General features: G+C 54.0%; 1 protein-coding gene across 3 annotated transcripts in view; it reads left to right on the plus strand.

The window, feature by feature from the left end:
- KIAA1614 (KIAA1614 ortholog) overlaps positions 1-15,850 on the plus strand; it is a 49,072-nt gene extending 33,222 nt beyond the window's left edge. For 2 of the 3 annotated variants that reach the window (XM_042229150.2, XM_042229153.2), the window contains exons 6-9: positions 2,346-2,475; positions 4,321-4,579; positions 7,960-8,087; positions 8,760-15,850. In XM_042229150.2, the coding sequence (XP_042085084.1) occupies positions 2,346-2,475; positions 4,321-4,579; positions 7,960-8,087; positions 8,760-9,147 (905 nt within the window). In that variant the 3' untranslated portion in view covers positions 9,148-15,850. The remainder of the gene's footprint in view (positions 1-2,345; positions 2,476-4,320; positions 4,580-7,959; positions 8,088-8,759) is intronic. The other variant, XM_060396673.1, reaches the window with a different exon arrangement.
- Positions 15,851-20,109: the final 4,259 nt, after the last annotated feature.

The raw sequence follows: 20,109 nt of genomic DNA on the forward strand, positions 1-20,109 counted from the left end.
TCTTTACTACCAACAGAGCAGAAAGAGGCAGCAGCTTCAGGATTTACTACTTGCTTAGAGCAGCAAATGCCAGATAATCCCATGGCTAAGGTCCCTCCCCTTCAACATCGTCACTTCATACATTCATTCAATACAGTCTGAGCATCTGTTACAGGCCAGGCACCATCCTAGGCCCTGCAGGGGATGCATAAGTGAATTAATTCAGCAGGAGTCTACCCCTTGAGACCCTCAGCGGCCAAGCAGGTGTGCTGTCCAGATGACACAGTGACCAGTAAGCAGAGCTCCTACAAGGAGTGCTGGGGTTGTTCTCTGGTGCCCTCCTAGAGCCCCAAGCCTACTGGGCACACTGGTAGGTTTCTGCAGGCAAGGCTGCTAAAGGCCGGAGGGTATCCCCTCTGCCCTTGGAAGGCGTCCTCATGTCATGGGCAAATCAAATCGTGAGCTTCCCTGATGCTATGATCTGAGTTGAGCAGCTCGGCCACTCACTCTTAGGCAGAGGTAGCAGCCTTGCCTTCACGTGCCCACGGCTCTGGCAGCCCTGGTGCTGTGATGGCTTGGGAGGAATCCAGGGCTTGGGAACAGTGAGGTGGGAGAGGCCAGAGAGGTGACGGGCCATGCTGACCTTACTGAGGATGCAGGTGCCCTGCACCCGCCCCACCTCGGGGGTGCTGCCACCCCTCTACTGCACATGGGGAGCCAACGCCACCCTATCCCTCTTGTACTCACAGGAACCTTGAGGAAGCAGGCCCCACCCTGAGTTCACGTCTGCCCTGTGGTTTTCCTCCCTTGGGTGGGCTCTAGGCTGGCTGCCCCTACCCACTTCCTGTGGGGCTCCTATTTTGAGAGTTGCTGACCTTTCTGGCCAACCCAGCCTTCCCCTGCTGGAGCAGAGGGCCAGGTGAGGCTCCTCATTCACCACGAGGTCTTGGGCTCTTCACATCACCCCTCTGTCTCCAGTTCTCCTCTCTAACCTGAGGATATCATTAGAACCCATCTCCTAGGAGCTCAGGCAATAATCTCCATAGAGGGTTTAACTCTTGCCTAGCGTATGACAGATGCTCTAGAAAGGGTGGCTATCGTTTACCTGTTAGACTCACAGCCAACCAGACTGTGGGTCTTGTCCCAGGAACACAAACCCCCCCCTGCACCCCCCCACCATATATGTCTCTCTCTTTTCTTTCATTGGAGGAAAATCAATTTACAGTGTTGTGTTGGAGTCTTCCATTGTTGTTGTTGTCGGTTTAGTTGCTAAGTTGTGTCTGATTCTTTTGTGACCCCATGGACTGTAACCCACCAGGCTCCTCTGTCCATGGGATTCTCCAGGCAAGAATGCTAGAATAGGTTGCCCTGCCCTCCTCCAGGGCATCTTCCTGTCCCGAGGATGGAACCCGTGTCTCCTGCATTGCCAGTGGATTCTTTATCGCTGAGTTACCAGGGAAGCCCTCGGTTTCTGCCATACAGCAGTGCAAGTCAGCCATAATTATATATATATCCCCTCCCTCTTGAGCCTCCTCCAAGACCCTGATCCCACCCCTCCAGGTCATCACAGAGTGCCAGGCTGAGCTCCCTGTGTAATATAGCAATTTCTCATCAGCTCTCTGTTTTACACATAAAACAGGAAGTGTATATATGTTGATGCTACTTTGTCCATTTGTCCCACTCTTTGCTTCCCCCACTGTGTCCACAAGTCCTTTCATATACCTCTTGATACAGGCGGGACATGACTTATCATAAGCAGACTTTTACTTTTAAAAAGTATTTATTTTTATTTTTGGTTGTGTTGGGTCTTTGCTGCTGCATGTGGGCTTTCTCCAGCTGCAGCAAGTGGGGGCTACTCTTGGTTGCTATGCATGGGCTTCTCATGGCGGTGGCTTTTCTTGTCGCCAAGCACTGGCTCTGGCATGTGGGTTTCAGAAGCTGAAGCATGCGGGCTTGGTAGTTCCGGCACATGAGCTTTAACTGCTCTGTGGCTTGTGGAATCTTCCTAGACCCGGGATTGAACCTGTGTCCCCTGCTTTGGCAGGCAGACTCCTATCCACTGTACCACCAGGGAAGGCCACCCCCTCATTTCACAGGTGTTTATTCCTCATCTGCTGCGTACCAGGTGCTATGCTGGGGGTGATGGGCTTCAGCCCAGGAAACAGGACCCCTCCCTGCTGCATGTGGGTCTCACCACCGCCTCCGTGGCTCTCACGGGGCTCCCGCTTCCCTGCATCTTCCTCTGGCTCTCCTGCCACTGTCGCTAGGACTGCCCCCCTTGCCCCCATGACCTGTGGGTGTGGGTCACTGGCACGGGAGGAATGCTGTGGTTGTTGTAAGAGGACTCCAGGGCTGTCTTGCCTCAGCAGCTGTTGGCACCATCAGCTCCGTGGGCATCTCCTTCTCCCCGGCCTCAGAGGAGCCCAAGTCCAGCCAGGAAGCAGAGAGAGGGCTGCGAAGGACAGAGCCGAGTTCTGTAGGGCGCGTGTCATCCCGGTGAGTGACCCGAGCGACAGTCTTGACTTGGGAGGTTGGGGGTTGGGGTGCTGGGTGGGGAAGGAGCCCCCCGGACAGGCAGCAGGATAAGTTACCTACTCCCAGATCCTCGGAGGGCTTCTAGATTAGGTGCAAGCATGGCACCCCAGCACTCCGTTCCCTGCCCTGTCCAGTCTAGTGTGCATGCTTATTCATTCCCCAAGCTTTCTCTGAATGGCCTCAAGCTGCAGGTGCTGTGCTGGGCACAGCTGTGCATCCAGCCCCAGCCCTCCAGGTGCTCCCAGGATGGGCTCTCTGTCAGAGGACTTGCTCCTGACCCTGGGGTGGGAAGCATCCTTTCTCCACTACACATCATCCCTGGTGACATGTGGCCCAGGGCTTCACATGCTGCTGCAGCCAGATCGCCACCTCCTGCCCCGTGTGTGCCCCAGAACTCCGGATTTCTGCACCCAGTCCCCCCAACATCCCCACTAGGGTGCCCGAAAGGCCTAGTGGAACTCTTGATCACTCCTCTGATGAAAGCTGCTTCCTGGGGCCCTCCCCCCAGCAAACACACAGCACACCGCCATCCCCACGGTGCTCGCACTCCGCCGTCTTGGCTGCCTCCTCCCTGTTCCCTCCCACCTTCATCCACTGGCACGTCCTCTTTGGCCCCTGCAGCCACCTGCATGGCGTTCTCCTGGTCTCAGCGTGTTCCTTCTTGGTCTCAGCATGTTCCTTCTTTCTGTGCAAACCTAACATTCCCTCTCTGCGCTCTGCCTTCCTCTTGCCCCTTCAGTTCCTTCTCCATGCAATGGTCTGAAGTGTCCTTTGAAAACCTTAACAAAGTGATGCCATTTCTCTGACTGAAACCCCAGTGGTTTATCCTTTCACTTACCTTGCTGCTACTGTTAAGTCACTTCAGTTGTGTCCGACTCTGTGTGACCACATAGGTGGCAGCCCACCAGGCTCCCCCATCCCTGGGATTCTCCAGGCAAGAACACTGGAGTGGGTTGCCATTTCCTTCTCCAATGCATGAAAGTGAAAAGTGAAAGGGAAGTCGCTCAGTCATGTCTGACTCCACGACCCCATGGACTGCAGCCTACCAGGCTCCTCCGTCCATGGGATTTTCCAGGCAAGAGTGGGGTGCCATCGCCTTCACTTACCTTACCCTGACACAAACCCCTTACCCTGACATAGCACTCAACGTAATTCAGCTTCGCTCGCCTGTCAGATCCCTGCTGATCCCTTTTCTCATTACATCAAAGTCCTATAGGCCTGGCCCCGTTATGTTCTTGAACCCACCACACAGCGAGCCTCTTTCTGCCTAGGCCTGTGGTTTCAGCTGCTCCCTCACCCTAGAAGTCTCACCTCCAGGCTGGGCAAGATTGACTCCTTCCTGCCATTCAGCCCTCTGTTTAAATGTCGTCTTGTGAGAGAGGCCTTCTCCAGCCACCCTGTCACTCTCTGCTTCACCCTGCTTACCGGTCACTCAGAGGGCTTCTCCCTTTTTTACCAGCCTGTTGTTCGTAAGCTCCCAAGTGGAAGGGTCTGGTCCATCTGGTTTATCCCATACCCTCGTTATTTGCCACATGCCAATGCTGGCAGGAAGCCTCACAGAGGTTCTGAGCAATCCCTGGGTGAACGGATGACTGGTGAACCCATAGTTGGCTGTGACCCTGAGGGTCTTCTCTGCTGCCCAAGCTGAGGCTCCTGCAGAAGTCCACTTGGCCTTTCTGTCTGCAGCCTGGCTATCACCTCCTCCTCGAGGCCGGGGTGCTGGCCCACCTGGGCCCCACAGGACCCTAAGGTTCTTGCCTCCCCCAGCCCTCTCCCACCCCCCTCACATCCACCTTTGCATTTCAGTGCCTCATCTGGGGTCAATGAGGGCCCCAGCCCACCCTCTGCCGCCACTTCTGACAAGAACAAGAAAAGCAGCGGAGGCATCGCCTCTGCCCTGGGGCTGAAGAAGTTCTTCTCGGCGCTGAGTCAGGGCACGCGGCCCAAGATGGGCAAGTCCCGCAGCTACAGCATGGAGCAGCTGCAGCCCGTGGCGCCCAGCCCGGCTTCACACACCGGCACCCCCAAAGTGAAGAGAGCCCCGTCCTTACAATCCCTGCATCTGGTGAGAGTCCCAAGGGCCCAGCTGAGGGGTGTGTGAAGGCAGTGGGGTGGTAGCCACCACTGAGATGAAAGGTAAAGGAGGAGAGAAGTGCCAGGGGTGCTCCTGAGGAGCCCAGGGTGGGGAAAGGGATGCTCCTGGCATCCCCACAGTCCATCCGCAAGATGTGGACTCCCTGGACACGGTGCAATGAGAGAGTTCTGTCCTTCCACCCCACTACCCCAGCCTGGGCTCAGCCTAGACCCCTCCCCCTCCCTCACGCCGCCACCTCTGCCAAGGCCTGGCATCGGCTGCTTGATTATTCTGGAAGCTTCCCTGTGGCCACAGCCACTCTGTTAGTCTAGCACTGCCTCCTCACTGGCATCCCTGCGCTGCCTCTCCCCATGTGGCTTCCAGGAACGTCCTTCCTGCATACAAATCTGGTCTTGCCGCCCCTTCCCCCCCCCCCCACCTTGTGGAACATCCACCATTGGTCCCTTATTATCCCCAGGGAAACACGTTGAGGCCACTCAGCATTGCCAAAGGATTTCTATAATCTGACCGCTTCTGTAATCTGACTGATCATTCCCCTAATACTCAACCCCAGTTATCCTTGACCTTGCAGTTCTGAAATCAGGCCACAGAGTTTGAACCTTCACCTGAAATATTCTTCCCATCTTCTCCACCTGCTAATGCTGTTCATCCATCAATACTTAAGGCACGGCTTCCTTCAGGAAACCGTTTCTAATTCTTCCTTGGGCTGAGCTGGGCACCTCTGCTCCGGCTTCCGTTCTCATCCTGCGCTTTCCTCCTTCATGGAACTTGTCATGTAGTATTTTGGTTTTTGTCTGTCTCCCCTCAGTGGAATGTGATTCGCTGAGGGAACACTACTTGATCTTTTGATTGCAAATATTTAGTATGATAATTAGCATAGTAGACATACGCAGTACACAGTGAATGAATGAGTGAATGAACACAGGGCAGCCTGCTAAAGTTCCCTTCTCATGTGCTAGAGGATACCAGCAGCAAACCAGGAGCAGCACCTAACTCTCAGCTAGGTCTCTGAAAGTGCTATTCTAGTCCAGGTTTTCCAGGTATCAAGTCTGTTCTCTTCCCCGCCCTTTCCCCTGGGCAGAACAAAGCAGGTAATTGCGGTTTAGGGCATTGGAGCCTTTCATTTTTCAGTCTGAAGTAGGGAAGAGAATGCAGGCTGAATGAACATTCCATTGGTCGTCTTGCATCACGTATAGTATAAATATTTGCTGGTTGGATGAAGTTGGAAGGCAAAGAAACAAAAGCAAAATGATCTCAAGCTGGGGACAAAAGCCTAGTGTAACATGGAGCTCCAGGAATTCTCTGCTTTTCTCCTGAAGTTAGATTTGTCCCTGGTGTGTCTGAGCCATGGTGCTCAGATGTATGGCCATCAGAGGTTCAGTCTGTGTACCCAAGGGAGATGATAGCCCATTACCTGCCATGTAATCTGAGTGGGCCAAGTTAGGAAGTAAGCTGGCTGAGAAAGGGTGGGAGCAAGTGCCGGGAGGACTGAGCAGCAGGAAGAATTGTTCAAGAACTAAAAAAAGAACATACAATAGGGCTCCACCTCACCGCGGTATATTCATGACCTATCTCAGGGCACACCCCTTCCTGTTGCACTGCCAAGTGTGCGTGGTGAGAGTGCAGACGGGCTTGGTTTCCACTCTGCCCTTCTAAGTAGGCAGTGAGCATCCTCACCACATGGGCGGCTCCCACGTCCTCTAGTGTCTGTGGCTGGTTCGTTCCTCCCTTTTCCCCTCCTCCCTGCCTTTCCGCTCTTGAGTTGAACATGACTTCTTCCAGGAAGCCCTTGAGAACTTCAAGGCAAGCTCAGGGCCCCCTCTTGAGCTTCTAGATGATACAACTTCCTGAGAGCACGGATTCCCAATGTGATAAATGATGTGTGCAGTATTTGTTTAGAAGTCTGCCTCTGCCTGCCTCCCACCCGCTCCCTCGGAATAGCCTCCTCACTGGGTCAGTTTCTAGAACACAGATCGGACCTTGTAATTGTTCTGATTACTATCACTCAGTGGCTCCTCTGCAGGTCAGATGAGGTCTCTCTGGGTCTGGCCCTTGGCTCCAGCCCCACCGCCCATCACCTCTGCAGCCCAGTCCCCCAGACCACAAGTATGTTCCAGAACATTCATGCCTTCTCCCATCTCTGTCTGTCTGCCTCTACTGTTTCTTATGCCTGGAACTGCCCCCTGCTGTCTTCATCTGGAGAGCTCTTGCTTCAAGTGCTGCACAGGCAGCGGCTCCTCCAGGGCCCCGAGGCTTCCCTGCACAGCGTCATCCACGCTTCTAGCCTCACACTTACAATATACACTTAGGGCTTCTGACCTGTCCATGCTCACCCCACCCCCACCGTGGTGTGAACTCCTTCAGGGATGTCAGTCTTATCCATCATGCAGTGTTTTTAGGTGCATGCTTGATAAAATTTTTAATGTCGGTGATCATAATAGGGATACGAAAGAATCACAAACTAAGATTTCAACTCTAAAATTGTGTTCCTTATTCTGTAATTATTTGATTTTACCTTTTTAAAAAATGTATGACTGTGCCGGGTCCTCACTGCCTCACGTGGGCTTTCTCTGGTTGTGGTGAGTGGGGTTACTCTCTAGGTGCACCGCGCAGGCCTCTCACTGCAGGGGCTTCAGTGTTTGAGTGCAGGCTCTAGGTATGCAGGCTTCAGTAGCTTGGTGCACAGGTTTATTTGTCCTATGATGTGCGGAATCATCCCGGACCAGATGTTGAACCCGTCTCCTGTGTTGGCAAGTGGATTCTTAACCACTGGACCACCAAGGAAGTCCTACCTTTTTTTCTGGCTCAAGGAGAAAGTTAGATTTTCTTAATCAGTGAGATAATTAGCACTATCATATTCAGTTGTTATTTCAGCCAACACATTTTTTTCATTATCTGAAGCGTCAGAGTGCCTGTATAGGCCCATCTCTTGAAGTAAGTTATGGTTATTTTGTTAAGCACTTTCTTAGCAGGCCCTCAGGTTCATGGTTGGAGTTCCCTCTCTGTCAACCCCTTGGTGGTGGACACTAAGTTGTGTCCGATTCTTACAACTGCATGGACTGTGGCCTGCATGGTCCTCTGTCCACGGGGTTCTCCAGGCAAGAATACTGGAGTAGGTTGCCATTTCCTTCTCCAGGGGATCTTCCCGACACCAGGAATCAAACCCAGTCTCCTGTATTGCAGGCAGCTTCTTAATGAGGGAATCCCTGTCAACTCCTTGCTGCTGCTACTGCTGCTAAGTCGCTTCAGTCGTGTCTGACTCTGTGCGACCCCATAGATGGCAGCCCACCAGGCTCCCCCATCCCATCAGATGGCTTTTCTTACCTGCAATATTGGGTCTTGCCCACCAGGTGTCACCCTCTCGCCAACATCGGAAAGCCACCTCCTTTCAGAACCTCCATTCTCTGCTGAGTGGCAAGGCGGACCGGTCCAACCTCTACCTGGTGGGGGAGCCAGGGGATCACAGTGCAGCTGACAGGTGAGAGTGGGCAAGTGTTTTGGAGGGGAGACCCAGAGCATGGGCGGTGGAGCTATACACCTGACTCCTTCCTGCCTTAGCAGCATGGCCCCGGGAGGGTCCCTTTAAAAGAGAAACCGGGGCCAGCTACCTGTGCCTCAGGTACCTCAGGGGTCTTAGAAGGGCACACCTCAGTGCCCTTGCCCTGAGCAACTGGACAGGGGTTGGGGCTTCTGTAGAGCTGGAAGGTTTGATTCCTCCATCCCTTTACTATCTAATGACATCCTGAAATCTGAATGTTCAGAAAGCTTCCTTGGTCCAGCTGAAGATTTGATTAAAGACCCAGAGACAGGGTCCCCAAAGAGGTCCTTGCCCCTTGACCAGGCCTGCCTAGAGAAACTGCCCTCTCTGATGAGACCCGCTAGGCTAGCTGCTCTTACCAGGGGCTCCACGGAGGGACTTCAGGGGGTCCATTAATTCCTGCAATTTTTTGTGTAAAATTAAAAACTTCGTCACATTCTCAGAGAGATCTCTCCAATTAAAATGATTAAAAACCACTGGGGGAGGGGGCTCTGTGGAACCTCACACAGCTGTGGGCACCCCTGAGGCCTGGCCCTGGCTGGAGGCCTCCTCTAGGCCTGGAGGCCCCAGTGCCCGCCCCCTTCGCCCTCCCTCGCCTCTCGCCCCTTACAGGCCGGGCAAGGCGCCAGCCCGGCGCGCCCTCAGCGTGGAGGACGTGAGTGCCCCCGGCCCGGCGCGCGCCGTGGGCCGCCTGGTGGAGGTGTTCCCCGACGGCACGAGCCAGCTGCAGCTACAGCGCCCCTCGGAGGGCACTTTCGGCTTCAACGTGGCCTCCGGGAATGGACGCAGGGACTCAGGTAGGCCCCCGCGCCCTGTTCTGGCTCCACGGCCCCGGGGCATCAGCAGGCCGCAGCAGTGCCTTCTGGCCGTGGCCGTATCTGTTTTCGGGTTTTCACCGAGCAAGAGCTCCAGACTCAGCCTCTCAGTGAAGAGACTGGAATTCTCCCCTCGAGGCGGTGGAGATGGCAGGCTTGCTCCACTGTCCCTCCGTCCATCTTGAAATCAGAATCCCGACTCCCATCTTTTCACGGGAGAGTCAGAGGGAGGTTGTTTGTCTTGGCTGGCTCTCCGGACCTCTTTGATGTGGTTGGTGTGGTTCCCTTCCTCTAGCTGCGGAGTGTGTCCGCGCACGTGGACCGTGCCTGCCTGTCTGTGCACCCAGGCCCCTCCCTCAGGGCAGGCTCCTGCCTGGGATGTTCACATGGATCCTGGCTCCAGGCCCCTGGCCGGGCGGCCTGCTAGGTCCCGATTCAGCAGTGGCAGGATCAGGGAGGGTCTCTGGACGTCCTTCTGCATCCTGCCTAGTTCTCAGCCCTGCCGCATGAAATGTTTCGGGGAAAAAATGACTTGCCTTTACCCAAGGTCTGTCGGCTAGGATCCACCACAAGGCAGAAGTGAAGATCGTTCAGTTGTGTCTGACTCTTTGCAACCTCATGGACTATACAGTCCATGGAATTCTCCGGGCCAGAATACTGGAGTGGGAGGCCATTTCCTTCTCCAGGGGATCTTCCCAACCCAGGGATGGAACCCAGGTCTCCCGCATTGCAGGAGGGTTCTTTACCAGCTGAGCCACTAGGGATCCATCACAGGGCAAGGGACCTTGAGAGGTATTTCTCAGCTGAGATGAGTAGGGAAGGCAGACAGACATGCAGGAGTGGGAAGGAGAGGAGAGAGAGGAGGAAAAACAGAAAGGCAGACACAGACACACTCAAAGCTGCCCTGGATGGATTGTGCCGTGGTGGGTTTAGCCCTTCTGTGCTTTGATCTCCTGAGTCAAAGCCATTTAGGTGGCAGAACACTACTGCTGCTGGGGTTGCAGACCGAAGTGAGTTCTTGCGTATGTTCCATCATTTATCTTTCAACAATATACGTTGAGCATCTCCTAGGTGTTGTAGATACTGGGGACAGAGCAGTAAATGGAACAGATGAAATCCTTGTCCTCAGGAGTATACATTCTCATGAGGGAGTTAGACTATCTGCATATATATATATATATATATGCATATATATATATATATATATCAGGATAAGGCCCAAGGGCAGTGAGTTGGGAGTCCTGATGGGGCAGCTTTTCTGAGAAGAGACCCCTGAGCAGACAGACACTGGCATGAAGTGAGGGTGGCCCCATGTGATGTCTGGGGCAGTGAGTTCCAAGCAGAGGGAACAGTCCATGCAGGGCCCTCAGGGCTGGAAATGAGCTTGGCCAGTGGGAGGAACTACAAGGAGGTCAAGCTGGACAGAAGCGGGTGAGGGGGAGAGACTAAGCTGAGGCTAGGGAGGTTGGGGGACAGCTGAGCCTCGAAATGTGGGAGAGAGACCGAGCTGAGCTCAGAAGGGGACATCTTCGTTGAAATGAGACAGGAGTTACCAGGGGCTTGGAGCCGGGACTGACATGCTCTGATTTAATGCTTTTACCAGGGTCCCTGGCTGCTGTGTTGAGAATAGACTCTAGTGGGATGCAAGGGGAGCCAAGGAGCCCAGTTTTAAGGTTATTTCAATAGTCTGGGATAGACATAGTGGCAGCGGCTTAGACTGGCACGGCTGTGGAGGTGGTAAGAAGTGGCCAGGTTCTGGCTGATTTGAAGGTAGTTTTGACTATTTGCTGGTAGGTTTTACTTGAGTGTGAGAGGAAGAGAGGACAAGAGTCTCCCCACTCTGGCCCTCAGGAGGGTACCCGTCTGTCCTCGCAGGGAGATGGTGAATGTGAGCATGTGTTGACCATCGTAAAGCATTCCACAGGCTGTTAGCCACTCTGCCCTTTCCTCCAGCTTCCTCTACCCTTCGGTCAGGCCCTGCCAGAGGGGCAGCATGCAGGCGTAGTTAGACGACAGAGCATGGTTTGTACTCCAGCACCTCTGCTGTCTGTGTGACCTTGAGCAGGTTACTTACCCTCTCTGAGCCTCTAGTCTCTAATTTGTAAAATGAGGGACTTCCCTGGTGGTCCAACTGTTAAGACTCTGTGCTTCCCCTATAGGGGTTATAGGTTCAATCCCTGGTTGGGGAACTAAGATCCCACACGCCAGGCAATGCGATCCAATAAATAAGTAAATGCTGCTGCTAAGTTGCTCTAGTCTTGTCTGACTCTTTGCGACCCCATGGGCTATAGCCTACAGGGCTTCTCTGTCCCTGGGATTCTCCAGGCAAGAATACTGGAGTGAGTTGCTGTTTCCTCCTCAGTGGCTGTTTCCCGACCCAGGGATCGAACCCACGTCTCTTATGTCTCCTGCATTGGCAAGCAGGTTCTTTACCACTAGTGCCACCTGGGAAGCCCATATGTAAATAAAGAACACCTAACCTGTAACCTGGGTTGGGAAGATCCCCTGGAGAAGGAAATGGGAACCCACCCCAGTACTCTTGCTTGGAGAATCCCACGGACGGAGGAGCCTGGTGGGCTACAGTCCACGGGGTCACAAAGAGTCGGACATGACTGAGCGACTTCACTCACTCACACACTCACTCATTCAACCTGTAACATCAAACTAACGAAACCCTGCCTGGAAAAGTCATTTCAGTGGGGTATATAGGAAAGTACCTGGCACTTGTATTCCTTCCCTCTTCAGAAAAAGAATGTGTATTTGGGGAGTAGAACTCCAGACAGAGGGCGGGTGGCGGGGGGAGGGGGCCCAGACACGATCTGTGCCAGCTGCCAGTGTGAGCTCACGCCCAACCAGGCATTCTCCTGTGCCCCCATCCTTCCCACAAGTCCCTTTAGGCCTCTTTGCTGGCAGTGGGACTCCCTCCCCAATCACCCATCACGGACTGCTGATGGGCAGGGGTCTCCAGTGACCAGGAGCTTCTTGGGCTCTGCCTTGGCCTACTCTGCGGGCACCCCTTGCCTGGGTGGGTGCCAGCTCTTCCCTGTCCTGCCCAGGTGGCACCCTCCTCTGGCCATTGCGGTTGGCTGTCGGCTGTCCTGCAGAGATGCCCTCACCCTTGGAATGCGGCTGGTACTGGTGCGTCCTTGCCTCAGGCTGTGCTCCAGCCCCCCAGGGTCACTTCTCCTGGGCCTCAGAGGGGCTGTGAGTTGGGGCTGGTTTGCATTCCTCACTGAAACATCATGATGTGGGTGTTCCTTGCTGGCTATCACATCTAAGCCTGTACAAGCACATGAGAACGGCAGGCTTCGCCTTCTGCTTCTCATTGAAAACAACACAGAGATCATACATCCTGAACACAGGCCGTTGCCAGCAGACAATGAATGTCTACAACAGCCTCTCTGTCATATTTGTGTCATGACTTCCAACTGTGAAACGTACCCTGGAGTCCCCCCTACATGGCAGGCGTGACAGCAGTGTCTGGTCCTCCGACTCCATTCTTTTGGGTTTCCTCATCCCTCCCCACTGGCATGCTCTGCTGCACAGCAGCCATTTCTGCAGGTTCCTCCCCTGCCTCCTTACCTGCCTTTCCCCCACCCTGCTGCCAGCACGCAGACACGGCAGGCAAGCAGTTAAAGAACCCAGAAAGAAGAGGGGAAGGCTAGGGCAAGGGCTGCGAGAAAAGCCTTGTGCAGCCAAGATGACAGACAGGCCTTGCCAGGAGGGAGCCGGCCTTGCGGGAAAGGATCAGTTAAGCCAAGAAGCACTGAGAGCGAGTTCCACAGCTCAGACCGGGAAGCAGGAACATGTCAACAGATTGGCTTTGCTAAACCCAAGAGCTGCAAACCTTCGGGAGCCTTAGAGGAGATTTCAGTGCACATTCAAACCCCAGTTTTCAAGGGTGGGCTTTGAAAAGCTTGACTTCTGTTGGGACCAGAAGCTCTTACGAGGCTGGGTGGACTGGAGAGATGACTTTCCACGCGTCCAAGATGTCTTAAAAGGCTTCCAGCTAGAGAGGATATGCTCTTTCGGGTCCCTTCTAAGAACATTGATTTTAAGAAGAGGAAGTAGAGAGCCGGGCGTGGACTGGATAGCTGCTAAGTGTTTCTAATCAACCAGCTGAGCTCAGGCTGGGGATCACTGAGGATGCTTCAAGCTGCGCCAGCATGTCCCAGGGCACCCTGCAGGGGCCGTCACCGCACAGGCTCCCCAGCCTGCAGGCTTCCTGCTCTGCACACCTGTGCTCACTTAGGGCGATTTGGTGGGTGGGGGGCACCCATGGATGAGGGACACCCAGTCCTCCCTGGAAGAGCCTGTGCTCCCTTGCTCCCTCAGGCAGAGACAGCTGAAGGGGAGGGTTTGAAAGGTTTTCCGCAGAAGTTGAGGCAAGAGGGGCTCGGTCAGCTGGACTGTCCTACACTGTGTGGCCAGGGAGCCCAGCCCAGCCAACCCGAGGCCCCCAGAGCCTGCTCCGCTGACATGAGTTCCTCAAATTGAACTGTGGAAAGAAGGAGAAGCAGCTCCTTCCGAGGTTCACCCTACCTCAGACACCCAGGAAATGGTCCCAGCCAGCTGGGGCCCCTCGGGGGCACTGGAAGGGAGAGTGTACGCAGAAAGGAAAAGCGAGCCACTATGACTGTAAATAGGGGGTAGAATTTCTACGGGGTCTTCCCTCGTAGCTCAGTTGGTAAAGAATCTGCCTGCAATACAGGAGACCTGGGTTCGATCCCTGGGTCTGGAAGATCCCCTGGAGAAGGGAATGGCAACCCACTCCAGTATTCTTGCCTGGAGAATCCCATGGACAGAGGAGCTTGGCAGGCTACAGCCCATGGGGTCACAAGAGTTGGACAACTTAGCGACTAAACCAACCAACCCAACCAACCAGAATTTGTTTCCTGGGCTTTTGCCCAGATGCCTCTGAATTCTAAGGATCCATATCCAAGGAAGACTGAAGCCAGGTCCTAGACAATCCGGTGAGGCAAACCAGGTTTGGATTTGACTTCAGCCTGTTCACTACTCCCTGGGCTTCCCAGGTGGCGCTAGTGGTTAAGAACGTGCTTGCCAAGGCAGGAGACATGGGTTCGATCCCTGGGTCAGGGAGATCCCCTGGAGAAGGGAATGGCAGCCCTGGATAGAGGAGCCTGGCGGGCCACAGTTCCTGAGGTTGAAAGAACTGGGCATGGCTGAATGACTAACACTTTCTCTTGTTTGTGGCTCCAATGATACCATCCACCCCCAGCGACTTGAGGGCAGCAGCTGGGTCTTACTTGTGAATCCCCACCTAGAGCAGTGCCGGGCATGTCATAGGTCTCAACATTTTCCTTATTTTATAATCAAGACTTCTCCCAGAAAAAGATAAGATTAGCTCATTCACACTGAGGTATACATGAGTAATAACAGCTTAAGGCATTATTTGTATTAGGGGCATTTTAAAAGAGAAAAAAGGAAAAATGAAGTGGAGGCGGGCCTGCTGTATCTATTATAAAGCGAGTTGTGGTTGTGAAGTGGAATAATGAGGGAGTGTGCGTGCGTCCATGTGTGAAGCACCTTGTATAAGCACTTGCCTCCCCTCCACGCACCCCCCCCCCCCACCATGCCACCCACCTGGTCAGCATTCCACAGAGCTTCGTGTCTTTGATTTGGATTTCCTGCTTTAACTCTCCTGTTTTCCTTTGCAGGGTTCTACGTGCAGGAGATGGCTGACGAGAGCACAGCCAAGCTCTACTCAGGGCTGCTGGGGGTGGGGGATGAGATCTTGGAGGTGAACGGGGCCAAGGTTGCAGGGCTGGGCTTGGCTCACGTGAGGGAGCTCCTGGCCCACGCGGAGAGCTTGTCGATCCGCGTGCTGAGGCAGAGGCCTGTCCCACGGTGACGCAGAGGTGCCTTGGCCCTCACTGTTAGCACCACCCCCCCCGCCCAGTGGAAACCCCGAACCGCCCCCAGGGGTGGCTGGGAATGTGCTACACAAAGCTGCTTTGTCTGCTGAAAATGAACGTAGTGGCGTGCAACCCCTCAGGCCTCGGTCGGGCTGACCATCCTTGCAGAGAGAAGGAGCCTATTTGTGTGTTTTGTTTAAGGAAGTTAATTTATGCAGAAGCAGGGAAGGGAATGGGTCTCCCGCCCTGACCAGGCCTGAGGTGGGGTCACCGTCTTCTGGCACCTTTGTTGGCAGCAGGAGGAGAGAGATTCGGTGGGTCCTTTGGTTGGTCCCTAAGCAGCATCGCCTTACCCCCAGGCCCCACACTGTCAGGGGCTCCCCCAGCTCCTCTCACTCCAGAGCCAAAGAAAGTACCTGGCCATATTGGCCTTGAGCTTGCCTTTTTCAGTCTCGTTCCTCCCAGCTCCCATCTGACGCCTTTGCTCTTTTTCCAAAAATGGACCAAGTGTCCGGGAGTCACAGCCTTACCATATATCCCAAACCAAAAGTCGGCAACATGCGTCTGGTGTGAGAACAGCTGAGAGATGTTATCTGGTAGTCAGAATATTACGGATTTCTGGGAAATCTTTATGATATATGAGGTTGAAGGAACAAAATGAAACTGAGACCAACTTTAGGGAAGTGCAGCTGTGGCCAGTGGGACTGGCCAGAGCAGCCCTGACCTCTGCTCCCGCCCAGAGTGAGACTGGGGCCGCTGCAGCCTGGCTGTGAGGGGCTCTGTCTTCCTTCTCCTGGGGCCTCGGACAAGGCTGCAGCTGGTGCCAGGCTGTCCCCAGCCACAAGCTCTCAGCCCAGACTCCCTGAGGGCAGCTGTGGGTGGGTCGCTGGCAGGGAGATAGCAGGGCATGTGAGCAGAGGGAGGGGCCATCCCGCCTGGCGCTTCCAGGGTCCAAAGTGTTGGGACTTTCTGGAAGTAGTCTTAAATTATTAAAAAGCAAAGCCGAAATGTCTCCCACTCTTGAGTCGCTAAATTTTGGGCTGAATGTTCACTTGACCTTCACTAGCCTGGCAGGGGCCTTGGGAGGAAGGGAAAGGAGGGCACAGGCATGGCAGTGGGCTGTGTTGGCATGCTAGAGGCAGGGGGTGGGGAGGCCTCTTTGGGGTGATGCTGGGGTTGAGGCAGAAGCCTCCAGGGGTCAATCTTTGGCTGGAAGAGGAGTCCTGGGCAAGGTGCATTTAGGAGCAGGAGACAGATGGGAGCTAAGGGTCCTCAGATGGGATCAGCGGGGGTGGGCAGCCCTGGGCTGCTGGGGGCAGACTGTGGTGAAACATTGCAGAATCAGGGTACCGTGTGTGTGGCTGCAGCTCTTAGCAGGCGTGTTGCTGAAGGAGACTTGTGGCCTGAGAGAAAGATGGCGGGAAGTGGAGGGGGGAGGTCAGGTAGTCGTGTGTGTGGTGGGGGGGGCGGTGAGTGTGTGTGTGGTGAGTGTTCTTTCCCAGGAGACATGTGGTCTGAGAGAAAGATGGGCAGTGGAGGGGGGAGGTCAGGCAGTCGTGTGTGTGTGTGTGTGTGTGTGGTGAGTGTATGTATGGTGAGTGTGTGAGTGTGTGTGGTGAGTGTGTGTGTGTGGTGAGTGTGTGTGTGGTAAGTATTCTCTCCCAGGAGACATGTGGTCTGAGAGAAAGATGGGCAGTGGAGGGGGGAGGTCAGGCAGTCGTGTGTGTGTGTGTGTGAGTGTGTGTGTGGTGTGTGTGGTGAGTGTGTGTGTGGTGAGTGTGTGTGTATGTGTGAGTGTGTGTGTGTGTGTGGTGAGTATTCTCTCCCAGGAGACATGTGGCCTGAGAGAAAGGTGACAGGCAGTTGTAGGGGAGGTCAGGCAGTCATGTGTGTGTGTGTGTGTGTGTGTGGTGAGTGTGTGTGTGGTGAGTGTGTGTGTGGTGAGTGTTCTTTCCCAGGAGACATGTGGCCTGAGAGAAAGATGACGGGCAGTGGAAGGGGGAGGTCAGGCAGTCGTCTGTGTGTGTGTGTGTGTGTGTGTGTGGTGAGTGTGTGTGTGGTGAGTATTCTCTCCCAGGAGACATGTGGCCTGAGAGAAAGGTGACAGGCAGTTGTGGGGGAGGTCAGGCAGTCGTGTGTGTGGGGGTGGGGGGGGGTGAGTGTCCTCCTCTCCTGGGGCCTTAGCGGCAGCAGCCAGTTAAAACCCCTCTTTACTTCCCTGGAGGCTAGAGGAGAAGGCCAGCTCCCAGAGCCCCCAGCTCCCAGAGCCCCCAGCACTGCAGGCTGGGGAGGCTGTGCCGGCCTGGGGTCAGGGTGATGGGGTTGAGCAGCGGGATCAGTGGAACAACTATTTGGGTCTTCCAGGTGTGAAGAGGGTGCTGGGGTAACTCAGACACCAGCCCAGGGCCCCCTACAGCATAGAAATGGCCCCCAAACAGGAACTGCAGGAGTGGGGAAACCCTGGTATCTCCTGCACCCCAACCCGTGGCCTTGTGTTCATAAGACTTTGAGGAAATTTCATGTTGAAAGGTGCTTCTAGAGGCGAAAAAGCCCGCTGTTTTCTCTATCTGGTCAGGATAACCAGGATAACATGCCTCTTCAGCCCCAGCTGGGAAGTGGGGTGCTTGGGCTGGGACTGAGTAGGGGAAGGTTTCTAAGGAGCCCTGAGCAGCAGCATCTGTTAGATCCCAGGTGCGGGGTCAGGCTTCTAACACATCTTATTTCATCCTTGAACTAGTCCTGCCAGGGATGTCCCATCTATTGTCTTCCTTCACACAGATGGAGAGCCAAGTTCAGCAGTGATGACAGGCCGCTCAGACCTAGTACTCTGACTGGGGGCCCACTCTTCCTACTGCAGCCCCCTCCCCCTGTCCCCCATGCCAAAAAAAGGCTGGATGGAAGGAGGAGGGAGGGAGGCGCTGTGGGCTGTGTGTAACGTAGACCTGCTTTACTGTAATTCCACGGAGGCCGAGGGTGCTCCCTCCTGGAGTAAAGTGATGCTGGGCCCCGACTTGTGTGGTTAGGAGGGTGATTTGGATTCTCCAGCCTCCTGTCTGACCTTCCCCATCTGCTCTGCCTGGGGAACTGCTGACCTGGAAAGCTAGGTCCAGCCCTATGGCATCCACCCCTCCCACAGGGCCATCAGAACCTTCTTACTTAGAAAGTGTTAGTCACTCAGCGTGTCTGACTCATTGCGACCCTATGGAGTGTAGCTTGCCAGGCTCCTCTGTGCATGGAATTCTCCAGGCAAGAATACTGGAGTGGGTTGCCATTCTCTTCTCCAGGGGATCTTCCCAAGCCAGGGATTGAACTCGGTCTCCTAAACTGCAGGCAGATTCTTAACCAGCTGAACCACCAGGGAAGCCCTCGTGTTAACTAGGAGCCAGGCCATGGGCCATGCAGAAGCTCAGATGAGAAAGATGGGCTCCACCTTACTTGGCCAGAGGCTAGGGGAAGACTCAAGGCATCACCACCTGGCCTGATGGTGCAGAGAGGAGGCACCTGGTTCGCCCTGGGGTAGAGAGGCTGACAATCAGAGATTAGCTGGGGGAGGCCTGCTTAAGAAGGGGAGGAAAGGCTCTTCAGTAGGGTTTTGTGATAGGAGGAACTCCCAGGAAGGTAAGGGAAAGGATGTTCAGGCGCAGAAAATAAGCAGCATGTTCAAAAGTATGGATTTCTCCTGAGTCTGACCTCTATCCCTCCGGTGGCTGTGTAAGCTGTGTGTCCAGGCGTCTCTCTGTACAGGTAGGCCCCTGACACTGCGACTACACGGCACAGAAAATGGCCCCGACTTTGGCTTCAGGCGTGTCAATATCCTTAGGACAGCCAGGAGCTGTCCTAAGCTGGCCGATGGCAATCTCGGAGCCCCCAGCCAGAGCCGCGGGTGTTGAGCTGGTCTGGCAGGTCTGTAGAGGAACGATGCCGATTTGGACTTTTTTTTTCAGTTCAGTTCAGTCGCTCAGTCGTGTCCGACTCTCTGCGACCCCATGAATCGCAGCACGCCAGGCCTCCCTGTCCATCACCAACACCCAGAGTTCACTCAGACTCACGTCCATCGAGCCCGTGATGCCATCCAGCCATCTCATCCTGGGTCGTCCCCTTCTCCTCCTGCCCCCAATCCCTCCCAGCATCAGAGTCTTTTCCAATGAGTCAACTCTTTGCATGAGGTGGCCAAAGTACTGGAGTTTCAGCTTTAGTATCATTCCTCCCAAAGAAATCCCAGGGTTGATCTCCTTCAGAATGGACTGGTTGGATCTCCTTGCAGTCCAAGGGACCCTCAAGAGTCTTCTCCAACACCACAGTTCAAACGCATCAATTCTTCGGCACTCAGCCTTCTTCACAGTCCAACTCTCACATCCATACATGACTACTGGAAAAATCATAGCCTCGACTAGACGGACCTTAGTCAGCAAAGTAATGTCTCTGCTTTTGAATACACTGTCTAGGTTGGTCATAACTTTTCTTCCAAGGAGTAAGCGTCTTTTAATTTCATGGCTGCAGTCACCATCTGCAGTGATTTTGGAGCCCAACAAAATAAAGTCTGACACTGTTTTTACTGTTTCCCCATCTATTCCCCATGAAGTGATGGGACCAGATGCCTTGATCTTAGTTTTCTGAATGTTGAGCTTTAAGCCAACTTTTTCACTCTCCTGTTTCACTTTCATCAAGAGGCTTTTTAGCTCCTCTTCACTTTCTGCCATAAGTGTGGTGGCATCTGCATATCTGAGGTTATTGATATTTCTCCCGGCAATCTTGATTCCAGCTTGTGTTTCTTCCAGTCCAGCGTTTCTCATGATGTACTCTGCATATAAGTTAAATGAGCAGGGTGACAATATACAGCCTTGACGTACTCCTTTTCCTATTTGGAACCAGTCTGTTGTTCCATGTCCAGTTCTAACTGTTGCTTCCTGTCCTGCATACAGATTTCTCAAGAGGCAGGTTAGGTGGTCTGGTATTCCCATCTCTCAGAATTTTCCACAGTTTATTGTGATCCACACAGTCAAAGGCTTTGGCATAGTCAATAAAGCAGAAAGAGATGTTTTTCTGGAACTCTCTTGCTTTTTCCATGATCCAGCGGATGTTGGCAATTTGATCTCTGGTTCCTCTGCCTTTTCTAAAACCAGCTTGAACATCAGGGAGTTCACGGTTCACTTATTGCTGAAGTCTGGCTTGGAGAATTTTGGACTTTTTTTTTAGGGTCGCCTTTTCTTGATACTGGAGGGGCGAGAGCGCGTCTCCTGGGCAGAGCGCCGCTGGATGTCTCCGGCTTGA

This window comes from Ovis aries, chromosome 12 (genome assembly GCF_016772045.2).
Source record: "Ovis aries strain OAR_USU_Benz2616 breed Rambouillet chromosome 12, ARS-UI_Ramb_v3.0, whole genome shotgun sequence".
NCBI classification, from domain to species: Eukaryota; Metazoa; Chordata; class Mammalia; order Artiodactyla; family Bovidae; genus Ovis; species Ovis aries.